The sequence below is a fragment of the Capricornis sumatraensis genome, chromosome 19, assembly GCF_032405125.1.
Source record: "Capricornis sumatraensis isolate serow.1 chromosome 19, serow.2, whole genome shotgun sequence".
NCBI classification, from domain to species: domain Eukaryota; kingdom Metazoa; phylum Chordata; class Mammalia; order Artiodactyla; family Bovidae; genus Capricornis; species Capricornis sumatraensis.
In genome coordinates this window covers 12,826,736-12,844,756 of record NC_091087.1, presented here as the reverse complement: position 1 = coordinate 12,844,756, position 18,021 = coordinate 12,826,736, and the positions used below count along the sequence as shown (strand labels likewise).

General features: G+C 38.8%; 1 protein-coding gene across 1 annotated transcript in view; it reads left to right on the top strand.

Moving 5' to 3' along the window:
- LRRC28 (leucine rich repeat containing 28) overlaps positions 1-8,627 on the top strand; it is a 200,994-nt gene extending 192,367 nt beyond the window's left edge. Inside the window, exon 10 of the mRNA XM_068991153.1 lies at positions 8,350-8,627. Within this exon, the coding sequence (XP_068847254.1) occupies positions 8,350-8,422 (73 nt within the window). The 3' untranslated portion in view covers positions 8,423-8,627. The remainder of the gene's footprint in view (positions 1-8,349) is intronic.
- The last annotated feature ends 9,394 nt before the right edge of the window (positions 8,628-18,021 follow it).

Here is an 18,021-nt window from a genome sequence, read left to right as displayed (position 1 = left end):
GGACTCTCAAGAGTCTCAAGAGTCCAGCACCACAGTTCAGAAGCATCAATTCTTCGGCACTCAGCTTTCTTTATAGTCCAACTCTCACATCCATACATGACCACTGGAAAAACCATAGCCTTGACTAGACGTTGTTGACAAAGTAATGTCTCTGCTTTTTAATATGCTGTCTAGGTTGGTCATAACTTTCCTTCCAAGGAGTAAGCGTCTTTTAATTTCATGGCTACAGTCAACATCTGCAGTGATTTTGGGGCCCAGAAAAATAAAGTCAGTTACTGTTTCCACTCTTTGCCATGAAGTGATGGGGCTGGATGCCATGATCTTAGTTTTCTGAATGTTGAGCTTTAAGTCGACTTTTTCACTCTCTTCTTTCACTTTCATCAAGAGGCTCTTTAGTTCTTCTTCACTTTCTGCCCTAAGGGTGGTGTCATCTGCATATCTGAAGTTATTGATATTTCTCCCAGCAGTCTTGATTCTAGCTTGTGCTTCCTCCAGCCCGGCGTTTCTCATGATGTATTCTGCATAAGTTAAATAAGCAGGGTGACAATATACAGCCTTGACATACTCCTTTTCCTATTTGGAACCAGTCTGTTGTTCCATGTCCCATTCTAACTGTTGCTTCCTGACCTACATACAGATTTCTCAAGAGGCAGGTCAGGTGGTCTGGTATGCCCATCTCTTTCAGAATTTTCCACAGTTTATTGTGATCCACACAGTCAAAGTTCTGTGAAAAATGCCATTGGCAATTTGATAGTGCTTGCATTGAATCTATAGATTGCCTTGGGTAGAATACTCATTTTGACAATATTGATTCTTCCAATAAACAACATATCTTTCCATCTGTTTGTGTCATCCTCAGTTTCTTTCATCAGTGTCTTACAGTTTTCAGAGTACAAGTCTTTTGCTTTTTAGGTAGGTTTATTCCTAGGTATTTTATTCTTTTTGATTCAGTGGTAAATGGGATTGTTTCTTTAATTTCTCTTCCTAATCTTTCGTTGTTAGTAGTTTTTGGTATTAATTTGATCTATACTCCACTGTCCTTATGCTGCAGGCCATTTACTCTGGTTATTAATGAGGGAGGGAAGTGTTCTCAATTTTGTGATTTTATCTCACTAATTTAGTGGGCCTTTATCTCTAAGCTGTGACCTTCACGAATTTTTCTTGTCCTGCATAGCTTGCTTTCCCCACTTAGGTGGAATGGGCAGGCCAAAACAGGCTTGGGTGGGAAGAATGTCCTTCACTAGCTGGGGTAAGGTGTTAGTAAGCTCTTTCCTCTGGAGAACCGTCCTTTGTATGGAGGATTCTCGGGACATGTTACATAGTGACTACTCTTTTTCCTCTTCCTGAGTAGCAAGGGGATCTTATTTGGATTTTCACCATGACACCTTATAAAGTTCCTGTGTCCTGGTCACCCTAATATTGCAGCCCCAGGAGTATCTCACTCTCAGGCTTTTCCACACTTAGCCTCCCCTGCAATTCTAGTATCTTCTGTCCAGGTAAGCAAATCTCAGCTGTGACCCTCTGGAGCTACCTGTCTTGCCAGATTTTGAAGTTGCAGTTTACCCTATGACCTCAGTTCTCTGGTCAATAGCGAAAAGTTACTGGTTTTCAATTTGTTTAGCTTGTTCTTCTTATAAGAACAGGAATGAGAACTTCTAGGCTCTTTATGTCAGACATGAAACCAGATGTATTCTCTGTATATAATTTCAGTTCTTTCAAATTTGTGAGGTTTGTTCTTCAGCACAAAATCAGAATATAGTCTGTCCTGGTTAATGTCCCATGGGCTTCTGGGAGAAAAAGGAAGTGTGTTTTGTTACTGTTGGGTGGCGTGTTTTGTATATGTTAGTTAGATTCTTTGGTTCATTGAGTTGTTCAGTTCTGCTGTACCTGTGCTGAGAGGCTAGTAGTTTGGTTGCTGAGAGTAAAAATGTTGAAGTTCCCACTCTTATTGTGAGTTTATCTATTTCTCCTTCCAGTGCAATTATTTTTTAACAGCTTTATTGAGATAGTTTACGTATCATGCAATTCACCCACTTAAAGTATACAATTCAGCAGTTTTTACTATAGTCACAGATACATTCCGTCAATACCACAGACAATCTTGGAACATTTTTCTCACCGGAAGAGACACTTTGTACTCTTTAGCTGTCACTTCTCTGTTTCCCCATACCCAGCCCTAAGCAACTAATTGCTTTCTTTATAAATTGATGGATTTCTGTGTCCCAATCTTTTGAATAGGGAGAACAGGCTTCTCTTGGAGGTTTGGGGGATTTGGTTTTTTTGTTTTGTTTTTCGCTCCTGCTTGTTGGTGGTTCTGGGTTGGAAGTGTCTACAGAGTCCTATCTGAGGTATATGGGAGGCAGTAAGAAGCCGAGGGGATTTACCATTGCTGTGTTGCTTCTCAAGCCCTAGGGTCCTAGGCTGTCTGTTCTTCATTCTGTCTTTCATAGCCTTCCAATGCTTGCTTGTTGTGTTTTTTTAATTATAAGAGAGAGGACCTGGGAGCAATGGGACTATTCCATCTTGGTACAACCAATAGCTCCCACCAAAATGCATTTTGCCTCCAAAATCCAAAGGAACCCGCAGATATGTATCTGTTTCTTCATAGCGAGCAGTTCTGGATGAAACTCTTCTTCCCGTTTGAAACTTTACCAATGTGGCAGATACCTGAGCTTTTGCAGGCCTCCTCTCTCACCTCTAGTAGGCATGAATTGTATTAAGTATCAGGTGTGTTTGCTGTTTCCAATTTGATTTCCCCTCACCAATACACATCTTAATGTTTCAGTGAAGGGACTGCTTTCCTGACCCGCCCAGAGATTTCCAGGTAGTGACTGAGCAGATTACACCTCATTGGATCCACTACAACATCCCCATTTCTCTAAGCCTTTGTTCTTCTTCCTCTGGACTATACAGTGGAAGTTCCAGCATCTCTTTCTCACTGACTGTAGGCCTCTACTGGGTCAAGACTTCTATTAACCATTATAGGTACTCAAACAAACACATTAAATCCTAAGGCCTATGTGAAACACCCTCCTTGGCCTGATCCAGTCTTAGACTTATTCTCACTGGCTAATGTACTTAGACTCCATTGCTCTCCAAATTCCTGCAAATAAAATTTGGCAAGATTCCTTCATGTATGTAATCTCTCCCAGGAGCAGCTCCTGCAATTAACTCTGAATCATGCTGGGATTTTACTTTCTCTATGGCCCTAGAGGCAGGGAGTATTGTTCGTGTGGGTCCTAAGAAGAAAAATTTCCTTTTTAGGTAACCACACCAGATGAAGTCAGTGAAATCTTTTTATTCAAGTGAATGCTTGTTTTCTTAGAAGGCAAGAAAGGCTGTTTCTAATGTGAAGAAATGTTTAGAGATATTAGAGGTTTAAGGTTCTTATCCTCCTGTCTACACAAAGGTTTCCATCTCAAGTCTCAAGTCCTCACCCTTTCCCAGCCAGAACCTTTATCTTAGCATAAGAGACTTAGCATAAATATTCCTGTAGCTGGCATGTGGTTCTGCAGCTTGTACACTCAGACCTCAGGCATGACACTCACACAGCTTCATAAATAAGAATTCCTCTAAGGCCACCATAGAAACTTTCTGATTCTCTACCTATGCCTTGAATTGAGAGTTTAAGTCACTAAGTTTATCTATTTTTTTTTGAGGGGGCTTGGGGTTTGGGGGGATCTCTTCAGCAGTCAGAAGACTCTATCTCCCTCCACAGTCTTTGAATTCATCATGATACCACAGCAATCAAGTACCACCACACTTGATCTCCCAGCACCTTATCCTCCACTGGCAGTCTGAGTGACCATTCAAGTCATCGTGATACCACAGCTTCAAGTGATCAGTGATGTCCCGTTGTTTCGCTAGCAAGGAGGTCATTCATGTCCTCACCAACCCAACCCCAGAATCCCAGTATGATGGATTGTTCCTTAGGCCACACCCTCTAACACACTCTAAATCAGCCATGGTACTGGCTGGAAAGCATACATAAGCCGGAATGTTGAAGAGGAATTAATGGTGAGGGACTATTTATAGGAGTTCAGGCAGGATTCAGAGCACCCACAGCGATGAGAAAGTACCTGGGAACTTACAGCAGTAGGAAGGTTTACTATTCTTAATCTTTGGCTTAAAGAACAAAGGAAGATCTGGAGGCTGTTGAGAACTAGAGCCATCAAGAGGGGCCTGCCCAATAAAAGCTCTGGTCAGAGAGGTAGAGATAGAGTGAGGGGAAATAGTCAACTGTTCCATAAAAGCAGGGAAAAAAACTGGCAAAAGTTGTCAGAATTGAATTTTTCAGAACTCTGGAAATTAACAAAAAGCTTACAGCAATCTGGAGTGCACTTATTCAAGAAAAGTGGCTGGATCTCATAAAGAACAGAGATCTTTGTGATGTTTTAACTTACAGTCCCATCTTCTAGTCTTAACCTTGAAAACTAAGGATCTGAAATCACAGTTAAAACCAGCAAGCTGGCAGCAATTGGAAAAGTGTGGGAGGAAGCAGGAGCATCTTCAAAGGGTGGTTCACTAAGAAACCCTGCTTGCAAGCCTGTCTTTTTATTTCCTCAGTCAGAGTTCACCAGTGCGAAAAACCCCTTCCCTGAGGATATTTGTCAAAAATTGTCAAAACAATTGCAAGCAATTGCTTAACTTCACAGATGTCTGAGGCAGTGAATAACTGTTGGGCCAAATAATAGACTAAGCGGCCAAAGATGGAGAAGCTCTATACAGCCAGCAAAAACAAGACCGGCAGCTGACTGTGGCTCAGATCGTGAAATCCTTATTGCAAAATTCAGACTTAAATTGAAGAAAGTGGGGAAAACCACTTGACCATCCAAGTATGACCTAAATCAAATCCCTTATACAGGGGAAGTGACAAATAGATTCAAGGAATTAGATCTGATACACGGAGTGCCTGAAGAACTATAGAGAGAGGTTCACATTGTACAGGAGGCAGTAATCAAAACTGTCCCCAAGAAAAGGAAATGCAAAAAGGCAAAATGGTTGTCTGAGGAGGCCTTACAAATAGCTGACAAACGAAGTGAAACAAAAGGCAAAAGAGAAAAGGAAGAATATATACATCTGAATGCAGAGTTCTAAAGAATAGCAAGGAGAGATAAGAAAGCCTTCTTTTGTGATCAATGCAAAGAAATGGAGGAACGCAGTAGAATGGAAAAGACTAGAGATCTCTTCAAGAAAATTAGAGATACCAAGGAAACCTTTCATGCATAGTTGGGCACAATAAAGGACAGAAACGGTACGGACCTAACAGAAGCAGAAGATATTAAGAAGAGTTGGCAAGAATATACAGAACTATTCAAAAAAGATCTTAATGACCTAGATAACTGTGATGGTGTGATCACTCACCTAGACTCACCTAGAGCCAGTTGTCCTGGAATGCGAAGTCAAGTGGGCCTTAGGAAGCATCACTATGAACAAAACTAGTGGAGGTGATGGAATTTCCAGCTGAGCTACTTCAAGGCCTAAAAGATGATGCTGTTAAAGTGCTGCCCTCAAATCTGTATGTAGGTCAAGAAGCAACAGTTAGAACCAAACATGGAACAACAGACTGGTTCCAAATGGGGAAAGGAGTACATCAAGGCTGCATATTGTCACCCTGCTTATTTAACTTGTATGCAGAGTCCATCGTGAAAAATGCTGGGCTAGATGAAGCACTGGTTGGAGTCAAGATTGCCAGGAGAAATATCAATAACCTCAGATATGCAGATGACACCACCCTTATGGCAGAAAGTGAAGAGGAATTAAAGAACCTCTTGATAAAAGTGAAAGAGGAGAGTAAAAAAGCTGGCTTAAAACTCAACATTCAGAAAATGAATATCATGGCATCTGGTCCCATCACTTCATGGCAAATAGATGGGGAAACAAGGGAAACAGTGACAGACTTTATTTTCTTGGGCTCCAAAATCACTGCAGATGGTGACTGCAGCTGTGAAATTAGACAACGCTTGCTCCTTGGAAGAAAAGCTATGACCAACCTAGACAGCATATTAAAAAACAGAGATATTACTTTCCCAACAAAGATCCTTATAGTCAAATCTATAGTTTTTCAGTAATCATGTATGGATGAGTTGGACCATGAAGAAAGCTGAGCACTGAATAATTGATGCTTTTGAACTACAGTGTTGGAGAAGACTCTTGAGAGTCCCTTGGACTGCAAGGAGTTCAAACCAATCCTAAAGGAAATCAGTCCTGAATATTCATTGGAAGGACTGACGCTGAAGTTGAAGCTCAGTGCTTTGGCCACCTAATGTGAAGAGCTGACTCACTGGAAAAAGACCCTGATGGTGGGAAATACTGAAGCCAGGAGAAGAAGAGGATGACAGAGGATGAGATGGTTGGATGGCATCACTGACTTAATGGACATGAGTTTGAGCAAGCTCTGGGAGTTGGTGATGGACATGGTGCAGTCCATGGGGTCACAAAGAGTTGGAAGAGTTGGACACAGCTGAGCAACTGAACTGAACTGAAGGCTGAAAAGGAAGATAGGAGAATGAGGTTTCTGCAGGGGCTTCAAAAAGCACTGACATATTTCTGGGAGTATGTAAGGTCATGTGCATGCATAAGAATGTGGGCATGTTCAGAGAAGACCCAAGAAGGCCCTGAGCTTTCACTTCTGCTGGCGGGAAGTGAGACTCTGTGCAAGCAGGATGTGAAGGCTAGGGCAAAGTTGTCAGCTGCCTGGTTGGGTGCTAAAAAGTATGACTGGAGCCCAGTGAGAACTAAAGCCATATAGGAAGGTCCATCCAGGGAGGGTATATCCTCATATCAGCCAAACCCAGCTGGTTAGGGAATCCAGGATTAGTACAAAAATCTAAGACAGGAGAACCCATGGAAGTAGGTCTAGCTCTTGCCTTGAGATCTTTGATCATCCAAGATGATATATGGCAAAACTTCTTTTGAAGGATTGTGGTGACCCAGAGAAAATTAAAGCCCTTAAGAGAAACAAAACGGTTTATCAGTAGTTGCCAGAGACTTGGCAGGGGGTTTGGGGGATGGTGCTTTGCTGCAGGTGGACCCAAGGAACATTTAGAGAGATAAGAAATATTTTATATGTTGATTGTGGTGTTAAATACTTGTACATATTTCAAAATTCATTCAACTGTACACTTAAAATGGATGAATTTTATTCAGTGTTTGTATGTACCTATACCTGTATTAACTCAACTTTTTCTTGAAGAAGAAAAAGTTCAGCTTTTCTCTCTTCCTGTGGCTGTGCCTCTTACTGTCCTAATTCAGCCAGAAACCAGTCATCAGCAGCTTGGGAGGTAGGGTCTGTAGAGGTCACCTTCTTGGACTACACATGTGTGTGCTAAGTCGCTTCAGTCCAACTCTACAATTCTTATGGACTGTAACCCACCAGGCTCCTCTGTCCATGGGATTCTCCAGGCAAAAATACTGGAGTGGGTTGCCATGCCCTCCTCCAGGGAGGGGATCTTCTTGACCCAGAGATTGAACCCACATCTCTTATGTCTCCTGCATTGGTAGGTGGGTTGTTTACCACTGGTGCCACCACAGAGGAAGGCAAAGACTGGGCTGAGGAATGGGGAAAAGAGAAAACGCCAGCGCAGGGAGTCCTGTGTAATCAACAGTAGGTTATTCTCTCCTCACCAGAGGATAGCACTTCTGGTGGGAAAACAAGGCATCCAGCCACTGGAGCTGCCCAGACTGGCTCACAACTCACTGCAGGGAGATGCCAAGTGGAGTTTGAGACGGGATTCCTCTGCTTGTGGGAGAAGACCCTCAAACTCCGGGATTCAGATTCTGAAATTACCTCTATAAGCAATCTATGAGAATACATTTGCAGGATAAGTTTTTTAAACTCTGGTGTATATATATACGTATATATATATGTTCTAGTTAAATTGGTGACATTTTCAATTACATGATTTTTATAATGTATTTCAAATTATCTCATTGCACTGGGTCTAGCAAGCAGAATTCAGACCATAACATGGAATAAAGCTTATTTTTCCTTAGCTGCTAACATAGGGGACTTCCCAGGTGGCACTAGTGGTGAAGAACCTGCCTGCCACTGCAGGACACATAAGAGACTCGGATTCGACCCCTGGGTTGGGAAGATCCCCTGGAGGAGGGCAAGTCAACCCACTCCAGCTAACATAGAGGTGTTGTCTGAAAGCTGCTAGTAAAATGAGCACATGTATACCTCACCTGATTCCGGTGCTCAGTTTTAAAAGGAATTTACGTTTCTATTGTGTGTTCTGTTGACCATACCTAATTCTTTGTTTTAACCAAGAAAAAGACTGTCTCTAATGGAAGGAATTCCTGAGTTCCTCTTGAACTCACAGTATTCATCTCCCCCTCTTTCCCCAGGAGGACAACTGTGAGTTTTGTGGCTTACTGCTGCTCCACCCAATGTCTGCAGACTTTTGACCTACTGAGTTGATAAACACTCAAGAGCCTCAGGAGTGGTGCCAGCTTGACACTGCAGTTGCCTGCATATCACACACGGTGCGGCCAAAGGGGTGGAGAGTCCAGCCAGCCCAGCAGCCCTTGCGCCCTGCCACACTCAGAGACTACAGGACTCTGGAAACGTCACGATCAAGCTTCAGAACTGAAATGCCTTCCCCCAAGTTGGAATATATCATCCCCCAAATTAAGAACCCTTGGTCTTCTGTGTTTTTCTTTTTATGTGAGTGTGTCTCATATGCAGACTATTTAGCTTGATATGCCTCCCCAAATCTAATTTAGAGCAAGTTTCAGCTCCCTGAAGAACTATAATTTGACAATACAACCAAATTAACTTTTGAACATATATACCTTCAATGGTACTTGTAATCTTCTCTGTCTTTCTTTCTCCAGTGAATTATTCCCCAGAGGTTATTCTTCATGTTTTTAACAAATTTCAGCCAACCCTATGACTTCAATAGTATTGAATCGTTGGCAGAGGGGTGGGGGTGGGGGTTGGGGGGTGAGGGGGAGGAGAGAGAGGGTGCCTGAGTTGGCTCCAAGTTGGACTCTAGTAGGGGCTTCACAAGGGTCCTAGCACACACCCTCTGGAAAGTTACAACCTTGTTTATAAAGTTTCGCAGCCTATTTTGTGAGGGTTTTAAAAATAAAACTAGACTATAAATGAAATAGACACTTTTGAAAGACTAAAAAAAATAATTTTTGATTTTTTTTATTCCCTCGTAAGATTATTTTTTATTTGAGAAGAGTTTGAGGAATATTTGAGGCTTTAAAAGAATCTGATTCTTTTCTTTCTGGATTTAAACATTTTCTGGGTACTGAGAAAGGGAGAAGAGAACACATCAAAATATGACCTCTGGTATTTCTTGTTAGATGGATTATGGTTAAACTTACACTGACTTTGAAATATCTTTGTTACATATTGATAAACAAGTCTCAGCTACTTCTACTAGTTTTTAGCGAGGTGATTCTAAGTACAGTCTGTGCACATTTATTTAAATACCTGCAGCATTAGATAATCTTCATTTTGACCCTGGATCTCTTAAGTACTTGACACACTGTTGTCCAGATAACACTGAGAAAACACAGGAAACGCAGGTCCAAATTCAGCCTTGGACTTTTGCAAAAAGGCCATAAATGGAAAGTGTGAGATTGTACTCTGACATAAGATAATGCTCTTAGTGGAGGACTCACATATTTGCTCTTCCTTTGAAAGGATGGCATTTTAATGTTGCTTTGCTGCCAGATGTTCCTCTGGTTGCTGTGAACTGATTCTTTTTTTACGTTTTTAAAAAGTTTAATTGTACATAGTTTTCTCTAAAAGCAGGACTAAAAGGGAACCAGGAAGGTTTACTTGGTAAGGAAATTATTTTCCAAAAATTTCATATTTGTCAAAAATTTGGTTTATGGAATTTTATTAGCTGCCCTAAATCTGTAATGCTAGGCTCTAACAGTGCTAAAAAATCCTACATAGTTACTGACGAATGTGTGATCTTTTCACAGTCACACCACCTGCTGCCCGGAAAGCAGACTATACACATAGAATGGAGAAGGCAGAACATTATCAACTGTATTTCCACTGTTCTTACTTCCTCTTGTCCCTTTCATAACTTGGCCTCTTCAGCCTTAATCTTTCAAAGGCTTATAGTATAATAGGAACTGAAGATCTATATCAAATGTAACACTTCTTTCATCTTTTGGAATAATTGAAGTTTTAGTGTAACCCCTCCATGTATATAAATTGGGAGGTGAAAATGTGGCATGAAATTTCACAAATGTGGTTCAGGCCTAAGAGGCTGCTACCTATCATTTAAGTGACAGTAATATGTTTTCAACATCTTTCTACTTCTCCCTCCACAATCATATGTCTTAAAATGGAGTTGTGAAATTTGATAACCTAATATTCGGGATTCTATTGAAACAAGGATATGTAATACTTTTAACTTGTTTGAGATTTTACAAAGACAGCTACAATCCAAGCAGCCTCTGTATGAATAACGTAAGTTGAACTCCAGCAGTGGGCTAGGCAGACAACATTTGGATGGTCTTAGCCTTAATCCTGAGACCAGAACCCAATTTGATGCAGAATCCAATTTAATTGATGAGAAATGGAACTTATAATTTGACTTATTTGGTGCTGTTCATTCACTGGTGTCATTCTTAACCTTTTAATACTATAAAGGAGTGTTGTAGACTGGAGAAGATTTGCCTACATTCTAAATATTTAATTGTGTCCAGAGCTTTGCAGAAAATTCTGAAGTTATTATATATGTGTTTTCCTGAGTAATGGTTATCTTAGGTAGAGAAATACTTCATGCAATTATAATAATGCCCCAAAAGTTAATTGTTTGGAAAATATAGCCTGTTCAGGTAAGTTTACATCAGTAATCTGATACGTGGATATTGGTAAATTTTAAAATCCAGGATACCCTTTTGGGCATAGACCTTCTTAAGATAGAGTTCAAAGAGGGTCCATTTAAACTGGATTACTGTATCAGTGTTCTTTGAAATGCCAAGTTGTTATACCAAAATCCTCAATTACATAACATTGCATAGATCAATGAAATGTTGCATCTTCGATGAATAAAATACATATTTTGAGCACACTTTAATAGTTTTAAAACTGACCAATACACAGAAGAGTCCTGGCTAGTGGAGGGTACGTTCTAGTTAATAGAAGGATGAACTCCTTCTGGAAAAGCATGGTCTGCATTAAATATCTTTTGGTCAACGTTCTCAACACTCACTAAAACCTTTCACACTCTGGCTTGTCTTCCTAGTTTAATGTACATCTCTCTTTCCTTCCACACTTAATTCCACAAATTAAAATGTTCACAATTTAAGAAAAAATACTTCAATACCAGTTGGCTTACGAGGCTCTACACATAGTTTTCAATACATACCTATTTTGTAATCTCTTTCAAAGCCACTTTTAGAAATTATTAATAGTAAAATTAGGTTTCTATTTCCTGAGTTGAAAAATCAGACATGTTCATCTTTAGTGTAAAAGGCTTAAACAAGATACACTGCTTCAGGAGAAATCAAAACATTTTTGTTCAGATGATTTATGATCATGGATTCCTAACTGGGCCAACACTAATGCAACCTGATGTAATTCAATATTGAGATGTAAATTCATTTCATAGACTTATAATCTTATTTAAAAATCAGGAGTATTTCTTTAAAATGTACCCTTACATAACCGTGGGCAATTTATTATGTTCTTGTTATTTGTGTGGTTTTTATCAACTCTTACTTATACTCCTGATGAGGCTCTTCTACATTTATCCAGGAAAATTAGGTGAATATCTTGCCTTCTGTTAAACTGAGGGAATTTTTATGAAGTCTGTATTCTCGAAAATCACTACATGGCTATCTGAAACTCATTCAATTCCCACTATCCCTACCCAGGAGGCAGCTCCCTGCGCTAGTAGCTGATAGATCTGAAGGCGATGCAGGTGTCTCTGGGAAAGGGATTAATCATAGCTGAGTGCCTGGTATCTTTGGTCAGGGAAAGAGACTGCTTCACAGTCTAGGATATTCTCTTTGATGCATGACTATATGGTACACAGAGACCAAAAAGTACTGACAGCGCAGTGCAGTAGCTGGACAGAAGGTGAGCATCTGGAAGTCATTTCTATATGTAATTAAGACTTGCAACCTTTGGCCAGGTTTCCCCCAGCCCCCCTGCCTCCAGTTCACCTTACAGCAGAGTGTGGATTATCTTTGCTACCTGTCAGGTTTTGCTTCTCATAGCGATTTTGAGACTATAGTACACCAAGACTCACTCCTTCCTTCGTTTTCATATTGTGAAAAAAACTTCTGATATTCTGAATCTGCCGGCTGAAACATTTTGACACTGCTCATTTATAGTGTGGGTATTTTCTACAATTCATATTATATCCACTTTGGTCATTCTCACAGATACTGCTGTTTATAGAATAGTTGAGCTTGAACCATCTCAATGCCTAGAAATGTCAATGGTGATGACTTTATTGTTTTAACCAGATTCACTTTGTTAAGAAAAATAAAGACATTAAATACTTAAAGCCAGCCAAAATGGTGGAATAAGCACCTCTGGAGATTCTCTCCTCCATAAAGACAAGGAAAAAATTTGCAAAAACAATCAGAGTCAACTTTTTTCAGAACTCTGGAAATTAATCTTGCAGCATCCCAAGAAATATTTATGCAAGAGAAATAGCTGCATCTCAGTAAGAACTGTAAGTTTATGGTATTTTAACTAGTCTTATTTCCATCCCCCTTGCCCATCTCTAGTTCTGCTTATCCTTGAAGACCAACAGTTCACAATCATGGTAGAAGCAGCAGCATAGAAGCCACTGGAAGAATGGGGTTGGAGCTCTTTCAATGACTTATTCCCAGAGAATTGTCTGGTGGTTTCCTGGAAGACCTCACTTGCAAGACTGCCTTTATTTTCTCTGATCAGAGTTTGCCACCAATGCTTTTCCAAGTATTTAATGAGAAAAAATCAGAGGCATTTGTGGCTGCCTGAAGTAATAACCATTGGAGCAAACCACAGGCCAACCATAAACTAAAAAGGAAAAGTTGAGTAATGAGAGGCTTCAAAAAGCTCTGCCATTGCTGGGAATTCAGATGACCTTGTACATGCATAGACCAAGGACTTTGCACAAGCCAAGGATTGTTACTCCTGCTCAGGAAAGACCTGGAGACATCCTAACTCACCTTAGGTTGATCTTGGTGAACTGCTCAAGCAGAAAGTGAAGATGAAGGCAGAGTTGTCAACCTCCTGGCTGGGTGTTGGAGGATGTCCCAACATGCATACAAAGCTGTCAGCAAAGACTGGGAGAGTTATTGGTTTCAAGTGCTTATGGAAGTACTGTCTAATCATTTGGTGACTAAGAAACTACCTGAGAAAGACTTCAGAGTCTATATTTTATGAAGAATACGGACTTTAAAGAATTAGTTCAGATGAGTTGCTGAACAACCAAAACCAGCAACTTCATCAAACTCTTAGCAAAAGGGTAAGTAAATCTAATTTCTAAAGTTATCCTATTAGTTTTCCTCAAAAAAAAATTATGAGACATGCAAAAAATAAGCTTGCCCCATAAAAAGTGGAAAAAGTCAATAAACCGTCTTGAGAAAGTCCAAATGTTGGAATGTGTAAAGACTTTAAATTGACTTTTAATATATTCATATAACTAAAGTATGAAAATGATGTATCACTGAGTAGAAAACTCAGTGGTAAATAAAAAGTGATAAATAAGAAATTATTTTTTAATGCATAAATTATAGAGTTTAAATAAAAATAGCTGAAATGAAAAATCCCCTAGAGGGGCTCAACATCAGATTTGAGTAGGCAGAAGAAAGAATCAGCAAACTTGAATATAGGTCAATTGAGGTTATCCAGGTTGAGGAACAGAAAGAAAAGAGAATGGAGAAAAATTAATAGAGCCTTGAAAACCCATCAGATACTATCAAGTGTACCAATATATGCATAACAAGAGTCACATAAAGGGAGAAGAAAAAAATATTTGAAAAAATAATGACCAAAGACTTCAAAATTTGATGAAAAATATTAACATACCCAGAAGCTCAATGAACCTGAAGTAGGATAAATTCAAACTCATTCCTGGACATATAATCATACTGTCAAAAGATAAAGACAAGGAGAAAATTGACTCATACACAAGAAATTCTTATCAGAAAATGTGGAGACCAGAAGTGAGAAGGATGACTTCTTGGAAATGCAAAAGGAAATGACTATCAAGCAAGAATTTTGTATCGAGCAAAACAATCCTTCAAAAGTGAAGATGAAATTGAAACATTCTCAGATAAAACAAAATTCAGCATTAGCAAGCCTGTCCTACAAGAAATAACAGAGTCCTTCAGGCTACAATAAAAGGACAATAGATTCAAATGCAGATGAGGAAATAAAGAGTACAGATAAAGGGAGCTACATGGGTAAACATAAAAGAGCATAAATGCATTTTTTGTTCACAACTTTTTTTTACTCCTAATTTAAGAGGCAACTCCATTAAAAAGTTATAAATCTTTGTTGATGGTCACAAAGTGAGAAAATATGTGTGACAATAACTACAAAGAAAGGGAGAGGGAACAAACCTGTATGGGAACAAACTTTGTATAATACTGAGATTAAGCTGGTATTAATCAAAACTGGGCTTCCCTGGTGGCTCGGAGGTTAAAGCGTCTGCCTCTAATACGGGAGACCTGGGTTCGATCCCTGGGTGGGGAAGATGCCCTGGAGAAGGAAATGGCAACCCACTCCAGTATTCTTGCCTGGAGAATCCCATGGACGGAGGAGCCTGGTGGGCTACAGTCCATGGGGTTGCAAAGAGTCGGAGATGACTGAGCGGTTTAAGAAAAAAAATCAAAACTAGACTATATATCAAGATATTAATTATAATCCTCAGGGAAAACACTAAGAAATATATGGTAAAATAATAACTAAAGAATATATAGTAAAAGATACAAAAAGGATACAAAAAAGAATACAAAAATGGCACACTAAAAATATACAACAGAAGGCATGGAAGTATGGAGGAATAGAAAAAAACACATAAGACATAGAAAACAAATAGCAAGATGGCAGACTAAATCCTACCTTATCAGTAATCATATTAAATGTAAATGAATTAACACTCCTATTAAAAGGTAGAAATGGCAGAATGGGTGAAAATCATGATCCAACTCTATGCTGCCTACAAATCAGTAACACATAGATTGAAAGTAAAACCAAAAAATAAAAAAGGAAAAAGATATACCACACAAACTTAACAAAGAGAGCCAGTGTGGCTATATTAATCTCAAGCAAAAGAGACTTTAAGGCATAAATTGTTACTAGAGACAAAGACATTACATAATAATAAAAGGATCAGTCCATCAGGAAGACATAATTATGCACATATATGTACCTAACAACCGAGCGCCAAATGAAGGGAAAACTGACAGAGCTGAAGTGAGAAATAGCCAATTCAGTAATAGCAGTTGGAGACTTTAGTGCGTCACTTGCAATTGTGGATAGAACAACTAGAGAGACGTCAGCAAAGAGAGGACTTGAACAACACCGTAAGCCAAGTAGCCCTAACAGACATGCATAGAACAACAGCAAATGCGCATTCTTTTAAAGTGCACGTGGAGCATCCCTTGGGGTAAAAAAGTCTTAATATTTTTAATAGGATTGAATCACACGAAATATGTTCTCTGACCACAAGAGAATGAAATTAGAAACAACTAACAGAAGGAAACTCGGCAATTTTATAAATATATGGAAATTTAACATGACATTCCTAATTAATCAATGGGTAAAAGAAGAAACCATAGATTAATGGTTGCCTGGATGGGGGGTTGGGGAAATGGGTAATGACCGATAATGAGTGTGGCATTTCTTTATGGGCTGATGAAAACAGTTTGGAGTTAGATAGTCACGATGGTTGCACAACCTTGTGAATATACCAACAATGCACACACTGAAGAGATGGTTTGTGGTATGTGAATTATATCTCAACTTAAAACTCAAAACCAGTGATACAGCTTACTTCACATACCTGTAAACAAGCTATTTTTCGACAGACCAATAATCCTTCCAGAATCCAAGAATGGAACTGCAGTCACTGTGGCTGTGAAGTGAATGGAAACTCAGTATTAACTCTCATCTGGTTAGAGTCTGTGCTTACTAGTTAACATCAACATCAGGCCAAATCCACAGTAATTTAAAAATCCCAGGTGGTGAGTGTTCCTACTCACTTAATCCACTGAACAAACAGTCACCATTCCAGTGAGGCCCCTCAAGGAACAGAGACCACTAAAAGTAAAACACCATGAAATTAATGTGTTTGAAAATGTAATCAAGTGGAAAATTCTGGAAAGTACTAGGAAGTACTCTTCTGTAAAGTACTTGTAAATCATATTGCTTTTTTCCTAGTTTACAACACTGATTGGTACCATTTTTTATCTATAACAAAAATTTATAGGGGGGTATTATTTACTAAAGGTCATTTTGTATCTTTTCATCATAATTACAGCTATGTGTTTATCATGATTTAAAAAAAATACTTCTATCCAAGGCTGTTAATAATTCTCTGAAACTGATAAAGATCACTGTTTAATTTATTGACCAAACAATTACACCCACTTTGAGGATATGCAGTCTAATTCAGTAGACCAAAACAATGTTTAGATTTCAAATTAAAAGAGATTTTGTAATTATGCATAAGAAACAGTAGATGTATCTTGCCCTTTTCAGGTTTATCTTCTTTAATTTTAGGTGATTGGTCTGGTAAAAAATTTTTAAAGAAAAATATACATCCAGTTGCAGTATTATTAGTATCATCTTACTATTTGAAACAATCCAGTAAATTGTGTTGTGAGTTATGATTAAGGAGTCCTGTACATTGATTATATAATGCAATCATGCATAAAAGCACTTGGTAGACAATCCTAAAAGGAAAATCTTTTATTTAATCCCTATCTTCCTATAAGAATTCTTTATCCGTGTAATTTTTTACATCTTGTAATTCATATTAAAGTAGGCTTTTTTCTAATTACAAAAGCAATACTGCAGCCTAGAGAAAGATGAAGAAAAAGCTTACTATCCCAATAACCCCTTCATAAGTATTTGTCTTTTCAGTCTTTTCTATGAATGCTACACATGTACTTGTGGATTTACTTAAATGACATCTTAGCATACAAACTATTTTATAACTTTCTTTCTTCAACTAATATTTTGTGAAAATCATATCAATAAAAATACATACATACATACTGGCTATGTAGTATTAAATTTTTTACCAATATGTAATATATATATTTAATACATTTTTAAACAAAAAACTTTGCTTTTATTGAACTTGAAAGCATCGATTTCTCTTAGTTTCTTTATGTAGTATCAATTCATTTGGGAAGGCAGATGGGAGATTAAATTTTACAAGCAAGTATTAGATTGCTACTAGTTTTAAAGGTATATATCATCAGTTTAGCTCTTTTCAACTAGAGCAATCTTGGAAAACTTTAGCTTTCTATTTAATGTCAAACTCACTGTGACTAGAGCCCTGAGCTAGGATTTCATTCAACATGTACTTTGATTAGTGCAATTGTCTAGTATGCCACAACCACTACAGTCTTCAGTAAAGAGATTTTCTCCCACCCCAGACATTTCCACTTGGCATGTTTTTTCTAGAACAACAACAAAAAATGAGCTGGGATCTGATCAATTAACCTTCTGTTTAATATTAATTTCAAAGCATTGATTTGCATCAGATTCTCAGTGAAAATACTTTTAGTTAGCACAATAATCTGGGATCCCTGCAAAAACAAAATATGGGATACAGCATTTTTGTTAAAACACGCAGCTCACAGAAAAAAATGTGTTCATGCCAACAAGAGAATGACATCGAAAAAGACAAGATTAGTCGCAAAGGGGTGGGGAGGAGCAAACTACACCTTTGGGGAGAGTTTTCGTGGCTCACAGACAAGTGGCTGAGGAACTCTGTAGACTGAGGAAGCATGAAGAGTGAAGAGATAAAGGTGAGGGAGAAAAGAAAGGTTGGGGGGGGGGGGGGATGAGAAATACCACCGCAG